Below are 14,124 nucleotides of genomic sequence, written 5' to 3'. Positions count from 1 at the left end.
GATTGAGCACACAGGATAAAATATCTCACTGACAAATTGAAACTACTCCCTCAATACAGCGTGGTGTCTTGCTTGTCACCTATGTCTGTTTTGTTTTATTCAAAGCTGTTTCTAAAACACAAATACTGTGTTGAAACTGAGAATCAGAATAAATCATTTCTATTATCTGTCAGAATTTGCCTTGCCATTGCTAGACTCCCTGTGTTGTTTTCCCTTGCTGGTTGTACACTTTGGTAAATCTTTTTTCAGAGATGCTTTATTCAAAATATATCTGTAACCAAAATATAACTTTCAAAGAACTATTATGTCCGAGTTGGGAGCTTTGCACTGGTTGTAGGGTTTTTGGTTCCTAAAATTTTGTGAAAGATGGTTTAATTGTATTAATATTTCATTTTTAATAACAGTTTTCTTTCCACTTTGGTTTAATCTCAGAAGGTTTAACATCGTGACTGTCTGTACTGACATCTGAATCTCCAGTCTAATTGAACTGTATAACCCAGCTGTATACAGGCTTCTCTCCAGTGCTGTCTCTGCTCTCTGCAGTTTGCTTTAAAAGTAACAAACTGCTTTTGATATGACACATTCATTTCAAAGGTTTATATATCATTCTCATTTTGGAAGAATAAAGAACTTGAGGCAACCTGATCATCTATCTTGTCTAAGAGCCTCACACCCATGAGGAGGGAATCTCCTTTCACCCCATAGCTTTGTCTTCATATCTCTGTTAGAAGTGTCTGATTCTCCAGTCAAGCCCTGGATTGCAACTCCTTGAGAGCAGTGAAGCCTTCTTCTGTTCAGTCCCCTATAGTTCTCAAAATGATGCATGGATATCAGTTTCGTCTACCTCATAAATTTCAGGAGCATAAATGATAAGTAATAGAATGTACACCTCCTAATAGTTTGCAACAAATGCCAAGTGTGCAATTAAAGTTATCTCAGGCCACATGCAGACTGAAACTATATATTGTTCTTTTTCATCACTTTGAGTATCTGGCAGCAACCTTGACATATAGTAAGTGTTTAATAAATGTTTGTTAAACTACTCTGAGATTAGACTAGAATTTACCTCTCCTAGGTCACCTCTTTTTGCGAAACCATACAAATTTTCTTCTTTCAGAAAGCATTCCTTGAGAGCTTCTTTCACATGCCAGAGCTTGGCAGTAACACTATAAAAACAATTAAAGTAAATTCACTCTCTTACCCTCCAGCATAGAAGGTAGACGCAATAAGTAGATGCCATTCATTGTGGTAAGTGTTGCAATTAATGTATGTAGACAGTGCTATGGAAACATAGAGGAGTAATTTATGAATATGGTCGTTTTTTAAATGATCGGAAGTTTGTCAGAAATAGAGTGGAAGAAGAGCTTTGTCAGAAGAGGAGTTTGATGAGAAATGGATGGTCCAAATAGCACCTGGCAGAAAGAGAAGTTCCACATGGCTCATGCAGAATGTAGACGGAGGGCTTCTGTGCGGTGCCAAGTTGTAAACAGTTTCTTAGTACCGATATGAAGGATGAATTCGTTTCTGTCAGCACAGATTGATCCTCTGAAGCCCCACTGTATTTAAGAAAGACCAATGGTTTGGTCAAAGGCATTAGAATAAGGAAGAAGCTGAAGGTGGGGAGATTAGGGGACTGATAGCATTTATGAATGGTATAAGATGTTAACCCAGGTAGGGCCAGTAGAAATGGAGGGTGGTAAAGAGAGGAAGAATATGAAACATGTTCATCGTAAATTTCCTTGTTGCCCCTGAGAAAAGGAACTAAGAAGAAGCCAGAAAGCAAGGAATCTGGATAGTCAGAGGAGTAGCCATAAAGAAAAGTCTGTTGTGAGTGCTGGAAGCACCAGCCGGGCGCTGCCATCCTTCTCCCACATACAGTGGTCCATGACGCCCACTACTGTGGCACACTTTGCTGGCTGCACCTCTTGCTGCCCACATTTCCGTCATCATCCTCTCACCATATTGAAAGTGCACCTATATCAAGGATTTTCTGTTTTGTGTATAACAGATTCTCCACCTTAGAAACAGTGGTTATCTGGTTGTCAGTCTTGAGAAAGGGACTCTGACCAAGAAAACACCAAGCAAGATAGTCTTATTTACCAGCTGTTTTGAGGTGGTGGGAGCTCTGAGTAATTCCCTTTCAGACATCACCATGTAGTTGACAATCTTACCAAAACTTACCCTATCCAAATATTAAAGAACGGGTGGATCACTGAAGAGGAAATGTAAAAAGCTAATAAACGTCTAAAAATAGTATTAACCTCTCTAGTAATCAGGAAAAAAATTAAGCACAGGATAAGATACTGTTTTACAACTCTCAATTTGCAAAATTTAAAAACTGGACAGTACCAACTATTATTAAGGATATGAAATAAAGGCTCTTGATGCTAAAGCATTTTGCTACAACCACACAGAAGAGTAATTTGGTGACATCTGGCAAAGTTGAAGATCCCCCTTGTCCAGCAATTCCACTCTTAGAAACTCTCCCATAAGTTCGTGTAGAGATATTCACAAGAATATTGATGGCAGCCTCTTTTTTTAAGATGAGAGGTTTTTTTAAATTGAAGTATAGCTGATTTACAGTGTTATATAAACCCCTGCTCTAGAGCAAAGTGATTCAGTTATTCATATATATACACATTCTTTTTATATTCTTTTTTATTATGGTTTATCACAGGATATCAAATATAATTCCCTGTGCTGTGTGGTAGGACCCTGTTGTTTATCCATTCTGTATGTAATAGTTTGCATCCGCTAACCCAAATCCCCCAAACCATTGCTTCCTTACCCCTCGCCCTTCTTGGCAACCACAAATCTGTTTTTTTATGCCTGTGGGTCTGTTTCTGCTTCATAGGCAGGTTCATTTGTGTCTTATATTAAATTCCACATAAAAGTGATCATATAATATTTGTCTTTCTCTTTCTTACTTCACTTAGTATGATAATCCTAGTTGCAACCATGTTGCTGCAAATGGCATTACTTCGTTCTTCTCTAATGGCTAAGTAGTGTTCCATTGTATGTATGTACCACACCTTCTTTATTTATTTATCTGTTGGGCATTTAGTCTGTTTCCATGTCTTGACTATCGTGAATAGTGCTGCTATGAACATAGGGATGCATGTAGCTTTTTGAATTATAGAGGCAGCATCCTTTAAAAGAGTCTATATGCCCATCCTTCAGAAAATGGGTAGTCATTCAACAGAATTTATGTGAAAGAGCTAAAACCTCACACATATCAACAAAGATAAACAAAATGAAAAGCAAAAATTTCAAGTTCCAAGTGAGTACTTGGCAGGTTGGCTAAGCATGGTTGGCATCATTATCCATGATGGATAACGACAAATGTATAAAATTAAAACTTATATACAAGGTCATACATTTGCTATGGACACACAGAAAATAAAACTGTGAAACATACATTGGAACAATAAATACCAACTTCAGGATAGTGGTTTTATTCGGAGGAAGGGGAGAGTTCAGTGAAAGATATTTGGGGGCTTCAATTGTCTTTATAAAGTTTTATTTGCTAGGCAAGTAACAGTTTTTATAGTATTCTCTGAAATTGTGTATGCTCTAAAATATTCATAGTAAAGAAAAAACTCTGCATATGGCTTTACCTTTGTGTTCATTCATTTAATCTTTTATCCATTGGTCTTTTCAGCTACCCATTAATTTATTCTTCTTTTCTGTCAAAATAATTGTATTTAAACAATCTGAAAAAATGATCATGGCTTAAATCAAGTTGGTAAAAAGGAAAATGGTATGATTAAAAGAGAGTGTAAGGGAGATTTGAGGATGAAGTTGCCAAAAGACAACTTTCAATTGTTGAAATTAGATGAATTATATATGTGTGCATGTGGAAGAACACAGTGAATGAAGGGTATTTAAGTTTCTAGCTTGGCATTAGACCATTAAGCATGCCAATGGGACCAAGAAGGATTGATGTTGGAACTGAGGGGAATAAGATGTCTACTTTTGTCTCAGTCCATGTTACACTTTTTCTTCCACAAGCCTAATGATCTTAAAAACTTTAATTCCATAATTATTTATTAAATATTTGCCATGTACAAGGCACAGTAAATATAAAGAGATCCTTTGAGGTATGCAAAAATAATTTTTATATTTCTTAAAGGTTTATACCATTAATTTTTAAGCATCATGATACAGTTACTGCTTCAGTAAATTAAATTGGGTAAGCAATTTCAGCTGAATCCAGTTCAACAGCAGTAGGCAACCTTCATTAAGTTATCATGTATAACTACTTGAAAAAAGAGTAATAATCCATTAAAAACTTCAGACTGTGTAAACTCATTTAAGTTTGCAAATTCAGAAAGGAGGTTAAAGGTGGTTATCTTGAAAACATTCCCAAAATGTGTAATGTATTAACTGATAGCTAGGTAAGGCTAACTTGAGACAGTCTTGCTTAAAATTTATTTCATTCTTATAACAGTAAATATACAACTATATGGATAATTTCGGCAACACTTGGAGTGAAAATAGATATATAAAACTAGACTGTTATCTCTGGCTTCATCTTTTTCATAGCTTCTCTTGCCTATTGATTTATTTTCATAAAAAGGAAGTGGTCTCAGGGACTAATGGAGTACAGAGAGACCAGTTACTGTGTGGGTTTTCAACTCTAGAACATTTCAACCAAGTCCTTCTTTTCCTTTTTTCTAGGAAAAGAGTGTCCTCTGTTTAAAATCTATATTTCAATCCTGTTCCCAGTAGAAAGATGAATTTCCAGTCCTAAATCCCCTTGTGATCTCACTATCCCATCTCCATAGATAACTTTCCAGGAGTACGTAATAGGCAAGGCAAGGAAGATGACTTTGTTTTCCAACTCTGTGTGATCAGGATACCCTGTGAGTACAGCTGGGTTCCTTGGGAGCCTCAAGGGGATTAGATTAGAATCAGACTTTCATAACTTTGCATTTGCTCTACCCCACCCCAGTATGCATCTATTATTTTAATTTTGCTTATTTTCTCCAGTGCTCAAGAAGTAAGCCAAAGACCACAGTAAAGTAACAATAAAAGCATAATTCCCTAGAGACTTGGAAAAGACGTCACTTGTTGCCTCAGTATGGCTCCTAATCAACCCCTTTGATGTAAAGCATCTGTCCTCTTCAAGGAAACAAGAAAGATCTGGTTCTCCTTTCTAGTCTGTGAAGTAGGAGCCGGTGTCATTTGCTGTGATGAGTACAAGCCCAGTGTTCCTGAGTTGCAAGCTGCCTGACTGCCTTGGTTAACATCCTGAACATTTCATCGGCTGTCTTTAATAAAGGAGGATGTGTGTGAGGGAAGACATCAGCAGTTGTGGTTGGGTTTCTGTTCCCCAGCCCATGAGTCACAGCTGGCGGAGAGCAGTGACACCACTGTGTAATCAGACAGCCAGTCACCTGGACTTCTTGCCTTTCAGTTTTACAGTGAGGTAGTCTTCAAGAGCATTTAAAAAACGTACTTGCTCTTCTTTGGTTATGAAAATTCTTCTCATTCCCTCTCCTTCTGTCTAACAATATTTAGTCATTTATGGCTTCTGTTAATAAAGTTTCTTTGGAACATTTAATCCCTAAAATAATTACACGGCCAAGAGAAGAATCCTACTTTATGAAAGGATAGAAATATGATCTGACATACTTTGTTCTATAGGAACTTCATCCTTTTATAGGAAACTTCATCTCAGAAGACCTAAAAGGACATAATCTAGACTCTGGAAATGATCTCTAGAACCATACTTCTCCAATTTTAATAAGCATACAAAGCATCAGGGAGATCTTGTTGAAATTTAGATTCTGACTCAGTATGTGCCACCTGAAACCCTGAGTTTCTGTCAAGCTCCCAGGTAATGCCGGTGCTTTTGGTCGCAAGGCTAGAAGACCTGAAAGCATTCAGTCCAGTGGACATCCACTAAGCTGCCCTAGTCAACGCTGTGGAAGGGACATATAACAGGCCTAAAAGGTAAAGCCCTTGTCTTTGAAGAGAGAAAACAACCGTGTAAGAAGAAAGTGGTCTATATGTACTTTTATTCATAAATTTTTAACAAAAACATGAACCTGTTTATCAAAATAATGGTTGACTGTTAAAGCAGTTGCCTGAAGCAGTGATGGTCATGTCACAAGTGAGCACACCAGTATGTAAGTTTCATCAGTTTCTATTTATTCAAGTAAGAAGCTGTAGTGATGCTTTAAGCATTATATGTGTCCATAGAATTTTAAAATTTTTTGAGAACTTTTAAAAACTCTATTAAAGTAGACATATTTAAACCAAAATGTCTCATCTAAACATAGAAATATATAACTGCTTAACGATATTCAATGATATTCGTAAGTATGCACGTTTTTAGTTTATTTGGATTTTTATTCTTTAGAGAACACAATGAGTATAAATGAGCTTTCAAGAGATTGATTATCCCACATTAACTTCATAATGTCAATTTTTTATTACTTTTGCTTAATGAGTATTAGCATGGATAATGCAAAATTACAATTATTTCAAAACATCATTATAAATTAACATTCCAAACTTATTTTGATAAGATTTAACTTCCTAGTTGTGTTTTCTTAAAAAATACTGATTTTTTTTATCACGTGATAGCAGAAAGGTTACTTTGAAGTAGTCTGAGAAGGACCCAAGGCCACAATTTAGTAACAATAATAGAGCCTGTTTATGTGACCTAGTATGTACTTCACCAGCTGTGTTCCCAGCTGGCTTTTCCAGGTTTAACCTAAGAAAGGGTTCAAACCTAGTATAGGCAGAGCCAGTTCACAAATCCTCAGCGTTTGGACTCAGCGGTCATTCAGGCACATTGACAGATTCTGTTTTGTGTGTTTGAGATGATGAGTAGACAGAAAAGAGGAACTGACACTTTTACATGATCATATAATATCAACAGGCCTATGAAGCAGGTTCTGTTAACCCATTTCCAGAAGAAACTGAAGTCTCCATGCTCCCTCAGCTTCAGGGGCGGAATTGGCATTGGAACCTAGGCAGTGTGACTCTGTAACCTCTGAGTGTTTTTAATAATCCCCTTGAGTTGCAATTATAGCTAGGTACAGACTCTGATAATAAAGTGGTTCAAGAAATAACCACCGCTCCACAGAGACATCTGGTTTCTCTCAGCCCCATCACTCGCCTTTTCTATTTCTGGTTAGTTAGGAATGGCCTCCAACCATGGTTCTCCCTCCCCGTTTCCTTTCTTCCCACTCTGGATAGGAGGAGGTCTGAACATTTTATCTACTTTGCATATCCGATAAGCCAGGCTGTGAACAAGCTTCACCGTCAATTTAGGAGCTGTTTATTGACAGTTGTGCTAAGCTGTGGGAGTGAACATAATTCAGAAATGTGTTGCAGCATCAGGAAACTCAGTATAATAATGTGTGGTGTGATGAAGTTCTTCCAGGAAGACAGAGTAGGTGGTGGTATTTTAGGTTCCCAATGTGGAGCTACTCACTGCACATGTAATTTAGAGCTATGTTTATTTGGCTTGGTGTTTAAAATTAGAAGTTGACCATCTGTATTTTTCTTGATAAGTGTGGAGTCATCCTGACCAAAAGGTTTTTGAAGGTCAGGAATAGTTTATATTTGCAACATTGTTTTTGGAAAGGAAAAAGGATACAGAAAAGTTGGAAAATAGTGCCCAGAAGTTGACTTAAGAGAACTTTGGTATACATCCAGAGATATGTTAGACAGCCATTGAAGTAAAAATTATAAAATATGTGTAACAGCATAAAAATCATAAACATGCATGTGTTAGACCTCAAGCAAAATGAGACAAGAAAAGGTGAACTTGACATTTGTAGAGTGTTTATTATGTGCATGTACTATGCTACATTTATTTTCTCACTTTATCTTTCTAACAATATGCAAAAAACTGATGTTATTTCAGTATTTCATAAATGGAAGAACTGGGGCACAGATATGTTAGGCGACCTCACCAAGGTCACAGCGGGTGGTTAAGCAAGAACTCAAATTCAGATCTCTTCAAATCCAAATCGGATCATCTTTTCCCAGTTGATTTACTCTGAGCTATTCGACCATACCCCACCCCCCAGCATAGTTTTTGATTTAGAAGTAATTGTATTTACAGTAAACAGTAGAGTCATATGAATTCAGCTGAAAAAAATGCTTGCATTGTGAAAACACTAAATTGTAAAAATAATTGTGATTATTTTAGGCTGCATCATAGAGTCGCCAGGAGAATTAATAGTTGACACCAGCTGTAAAATGAAAGCATAATCTTAGCATAAACAATTTTAGTTTTATCTGATGTTTGAAGTATTCATTTTTGTAACTGCCAAGATACTAACTGTACTTTGTTATCCAGAAAGTTCCAGGGACAAGACAAGAACAGAAGAGCACTTACTCATAGAAAGCAAGCAAAGTATTTTTTTTCCCCTCTTTGGTTGGGTCTTGTTATTTATTGTTAACTAATGTTTGAGAATTTGGGTATGGGAACCATTATATTAAACTAGTACTGCTACTGTACATGCTAAGTCACTTCAGCCGTGTCCAGTTCTTTGCGACCCTATGGACTGTAGCCCGCCAGACTCCTCTGTCCATGGGGATTCTCCAGGCAAGAATACTGGAGTGGGCTGCCATGTCCTCCTCCAGGGGATCTTCCCAACTCAGGGATTGAACCCACGTCTCTTAGGTCTCCTGCGTTGGCGGGTTCTTTATCACCAGTGCCACCTGGGAAGCTGTGCTACATACCAAGTTGTGATGTTTATTGTAAACATTGACCATCTTAAGTTTAAAAGGTAAAAACTTTATCTCATTAAACTACTTAAGTTAAATTTAAAAAGGATTTTAGTGGTTGCATTTGAATTTTTTTCAGGGTTTTCACCTTAAAAACCTCAGTAAAGGCACTATTTGTCACCTTTTCCTACTTAGTTCTTCTTCTTTTTTTTTTTTTTCTTGGCATTGAGTTGAAAAGAAGTTCAATTCTTTCCATCTAAAATTGTATCCCTTTTAACTTTTTTTCTCATGAAAGGACAGTCTGACTAGGTTACTAGGTCTTCATATGTAACCTATACTTTCTCATTAAAGGAACAACTATTTCCCTAACTGCCTGCTCTTTTTAAAGCACAAAGTACACAGCAGCTGTTTGAAAGCTTTTTTTTTTTTTCCCTTTCTGGTATCCTTATCTATTGGTATAAATTGCTAAATTGCTTCCATAAAATGCCTCCAGACATAAGGGAATCATTTGCATAAGTGGATGAAGATTTTTGTCTTCCATGAAGGAAAGCTTACCACGGTCTGTTAATCGTTTTCCTTCCTCTCTCTGGTTCCAGTATCCGGCTGCTCTGATGAACTTGGGAGCCATCCTGCATCTCAACGGCCGGCTCCAGAAGGCTGAGGCCAACTACCTGCGGGCACTACAGCTCAAGCCGGATGACATCATCACACAGTCCAATCTCCGAAAACTCTGGAACATCATGGAAAAGCAAGGCCTAAAGACTTCCAAGACCTGACACAGGAAGGCCGGACTGCACCCTCCTCCATACGTGAAACCCGGACTCATGAAGGAGCAGAGCTTCCCAGCACTGCTATGACAAGAGCTAGTTTGGACTTGGAGACCAGGGGCAGAGGTCCCTGAGGCCACCACCACTTCCGGGAGTATCCACTTTGCTATGGACACAGCCATCGACACCAAAAATGGGGGGAATGTTGGAAACTTCCTGAAAGATATAATCGTTACCCATAAAACTGTAAACCCAAGCACTTAACAGGATCTTTTGGCATTCTAAAAGGGGGAAGAGGTGAAGTTTCAAATGTGTTTCATTTATGAAAGCTAATTTAGAAATTATACTGTTCCTTAAACACTGTGAGAGAAAGTCAAGGGTGTCTTTTCAGCCATGGTAAACCATTAAGGTCAAGTTCATGGGCGGTGGTTCAAGTGTGGTGTGAATTCTGGTAAGCTGGCCATTTGTCTTAACGTTGCTGCCTTCCCTCTTTGGGACAGCCTACTTATCAGTTTCCAAAACCTAGAAAACTTTTCTAATACCGCGTCAGGACCTGTCAGAGCCGACATTTGTTTCCTGACTGGTGCACGGAACATTTCATGATGTAGACATCACCATCGTGTGGACATCCTTTGGTTTTCGTGTTGTGTAATGGATGTGCAGGAGAAAGCAAAACACGTTTCTCACTGACGTCCTCAGAGGGGAGGGGAGAGGCCCGTGTGTGCCAGGCAGGCATTTTTTACTTTGACGTCACCAACTTTTCCCAAAACTGCCTAGGAGAATTCATTGTTTTAATTCTTAGGCTTTTGAAATTGCCTTGTAAAATGGCTATTCCTAGTTAATGCCTATGCTTATACAAGGAAGTAAATCAAGAGGAAATTTAAAAAATGTTCTAGTTCCAATACCTAACCAGCAGCTAGTCCAAAAGGGAAGAGGCTTTGTGCCTTCCAGATGTTGCTGGGTTAAAAATCAAGTCTGTGTGACAGTGTTACTGACAATTTTATATTTTGGAAACAATTGGTATGAAATGTTAATCACTTTCTAATAGGTACCCAAACAGCAGTGCTGATAAGTTTTTGAGAAATTATTTTTAATCATACTTGTTCTTCCCAAAAGACATAAAAAAATGACTTATTTTAAGCTGCAGTAGACTATAGCATTAGTTCAAGTGTTTCTAGGTTTCCTGCCAAGTGCTTTTCACTGTTGAAAACTATTTTTCACTAGCAAATTTGGCATTTTATTTCATTGCCTATTAGTAACCACTTCAGTGATCATTTCACAAGTAAAAGACTATAAATGAAGTAGAGAGAAACATTTATTGAACATTTTCTGACTTGCAGTCAAACTTTGCTACTAAAAATTAACTTTGTAAAAACAGCAATCCACTCTCCACTTCTTCCCTCTAGAGAAGGTAGCTATACAGTATTCTACATATTTATTTATTTATTATTCTGCCATAGCAAAATAACAAAACTTGATTCATTAAACCAGTTCTTTGCAACTTAAAGTTAGCTTTTTTTCTTGTCCTTTCATACTCCACGTGTATATGGTCAGCATCCCTATTTAAGGGAAGCTACATGTGCAAATAGATCATAATATGTTTCTTCATATTTTATATGTTTTGCTGCGTATCTGAATATGGTGGGGTAAAGAATTTAAAGTAGTGCTTCTATGGCATTAGTGTGTTGGTGAGAAAGATAACGTAGTGGGAGAGATTTGTTAATGGCATAAAAAGAAGGCCCTCCAAATATGTAACATTTTATTGGTAAGCATTTCATTGAAGGGCCAAAAGTTAAATTATAACTAAATCACTGTGTTTTCAGAATGATATTTAATGTTTAACAAGAACAAACCCATGGTCAAACCAAAAGCATGGGTTGAGGTATATTTTTCATCTTCTAGTGCATTGGTAATTGCAAAGAAAAAAGAAAAGAATTTAATATAAGGATATAGAGGTGAATTCAGTGTCTAACATTTTTATTTATTTAAATAGTTATTGACGTATGATGGCTTCCTCGTCTTAACATTTTGTGTCTTTAAATTGTTATTCTTCCTTTCACACACTTGGTTCTTGATAGTTTCACTGATTGCACAGTAGAGGCACTTCATGTTGACCCAGTTCCCAAGTAGCATAATAATTGGACCTGTGTCATAAAATGCATGGATCATTAATAACTAAATGTCCCTGACACCTTTCACCACAGGGCTGGACTTAGTAACTGACCAACTTGGGGGGAGGGTTGGGGGAGGTCTACAGAACATGGTCAAAAAAATGTCTCCGCTCAGGGATTTATGGTGGATTATTGCAGACAGTGCTAAAACTATAGAGCACAAGACAAGTTTACTAAATTAAAATTTTATTTTTTTGAGAAACTGTTATTTGTATAAATTATCAAGTTTTGTAGGCTTTCCTTTTGTAGAAATAATTGTTTTATGTGCCAGAGAATTTTGATTTTGTTTTCAACAATAAAGCATTGATAACAAATATGTATATAAGCCTTTTTAAAAATCTTCTACAGGTGTAACACTTACGTTCTCTTGGATTTTAACAGACCTAGGAGAAATGTGGGAATCTCTGGAAACTTCGCAAACACCATTTTAGGTATTAACTTTGTAGATTCCTTTAGGTTTGTTTGTTTTTTAACAACCTCAAGCAAGTTGTGTCACTAATTTGGAACTTTCTCATTTGATCCGAAATTTTCTTGCTAAACAGAAGCTCTTCTCTGCACTCTTCGGAAGCCAACAATGAACCAACACAATGACATCAGAGAGCAGTTGCAAGAAGTTGGATGAATGTTTTAGAAAACTTAGGAGAAAACTTCACAGAAATTTCAAGTGAATAAGAAACTTCAAATTTCAGCAGTACTCCAAAGAGAAATACATCTCAAATTTCTATGGAATAACAATAACAAAAGGTCAATGTGTGGCGAAGTGGCAGAGGGAATGAAAGCCAATTTAGAGTCCTCTTTGATTGCATCCTGTAGGAAGACCATCCAAAATCACATTAACTAGAAGGTTAAAGCCCTGGTGCATGCACACATTTCTCTACTGCTAAACTAAATATAGCAGTTAGTCTAATTGTATTGTCATTTCATCTTCTTCTCTCCTTGCAGCATGTGGCAATTCCAATGCTGAAGCCAAGTTTTCTAGCAATATCCCTTCATTAAACTAAGTTGAGTCTTAAATAGTCAGGAGCAAATTCTATGGTATTGAAAATAATATTTAAATTAAGTGAAAAATACATAGAAATAAAATGATTATATATCTTTTATTTATTTATTTGGCTGTGCCAGGCCTTAATCATGGCATGTACGCACTTAAGCTTCATTGCAGCATGCGGGATCTTCAGTTGCAGCATGTGAACTCTATAGTTGTGGCATGTGGACTCTAGTTGTGGCATGTGGACTCTCGTTTTGACATGTGGACTCTCTAGTTGTGGCATGTGTACTCTAGTTGTGGCATGTGGACTCAGGTTGTGACATGTGGACTCTCTAGTTGTGACATGTGGACTCTAGTTGTGGCATGTGGACTCTCTAGTTGTGGCATGTGGACTCTCTAGTTGTGGCATGTGGACTCTAGTTGTGGCATGTGGACTCAGGTTGTGACATGTGGACTCTCTAGCTGTGACATGTGGACTCTAGTTGTGACATGTGGACTCTAGTTGTGACATGTGGACTCTCTAGTTGTGGCATGTGGACTCTAGTTGTGACATGTGGACTCTCTAGTTGTGGCATGTGGACTCTAGTTGTGACATGTGGACTCTAGTTGTGACATGTGGACTCTATTGTGACATGTGGACTCTAGTTGTGACATGTGGACTTTAGTTGTGGCATGTGGACTCTAGTTGTGGCATGTGGACTCAGGTTGTGACATGTGGACTCTCTAGCTGTGACATGTGGACTCTAGTTGTGACATGTGGACTCTCTAGTTGTGACATGTGGACTCTATTGTGGCATGTGGACTCAGGTTGTGACATGTGGACTCTCTAGCTGTGACATGTGGACTCTAGTTGTGGCATGTGGACTCTCTAGTTGTGACATGTGGACTCTATTGTGGCATGTGGACTCAGGTTGTGACATGTGGACTTTAGTTGTGGCATGTGGACTCTAGTTGTGGCATGTGGACTCTAGTTGTGACATGTGGACTCTATTGTGGCATGTGGACTCTATTGTGGCATGTGGACTCAGGTTGTGACATGTGGACTTTAGTTGTGGCATGTGGACTCTAGTTGTGGCATGTGGACTCAGGTTGTGACATGTGGACTCTCTAGCTGTGACATGTGGACTCTAGTTGTGACATGTGGACTCTAGTTGTGACATGTGGACTCTCTAGTTGTGGCATGTGGACTCTAGTTGTGACATGTGGACTCTCTAGTTGTGGCATGTGGACTCTAGTTGTGACATGTGGACTCTAGTTGTGACATGTGGACTCTATTGTGACATGTGGACTCTAGTTGTGACATGTGGACTTTAGTTGTGGCATGTGGACTCTAGTTGTGGCATGTGGACTCAGGTTGTGACATGTGGACTCTCTAGCTGTGACATGTGGACTCTAGTTGTGACATGTGGACTCTCTAGTTGTGACATGTGGACTCTATTGTGGCATGTGGACTCAGGTTGTGACATGTGGACTCTCTAGCTGTGACATGTGGACTCTAGTTGTG

At 38.0% G+C, this 14,124-nt stretch overlaps 1 protein-coding gene across 4 annotated transcripts in view; it reads left to right on the top strand.

Moving 5' to 3' along the window:
- Positions 1 to 11,946, top strand: part of TMTC2 (transmembrane O-mannosyltransferase targeting cadherins 2) — a 417,736-nt gene extending 405,790 nt beyond the window's left edge. For all 4 annotated transcript variants that reach the window (XM_025284384.2, XM_006054570.3, XM_044941876.1 and 1 more), the window contains one exon: positions 9,291 to 11,946. In XM_025284384.2, the coding sequence (XP_025140169.1) occupies positions 9,291 to 9,470 (180 nt within the window). In that variant the 3' untranslated portion in view covers positions 9,471 to 11,946. The remainder of the gene's footprint in view (positions 1 to 9,290) is intronic.
- The last annotated feature ends 2,178 nt before the right edge of the window (positions 11,947 to 14,124 follow it).

Source organism: Bubalus bubalis, chromosome 4, assembly GCF_019923935.1.
Source record: "Bubalus bubalis isolate 160015118507 breed Murrah chromosome 4, NDDB_SH_1, whole genome shotgun sequence".
NCBI classification, from domain to species: Eukaryota; Metazoa; Chordata; class Mammalia; order Artiodactyla; family Bovidae; genus Bubalus; species Bubalus bubalis.
This window is presented reverse-complemented; position numbering and strand designations above follow the sequence as displayed.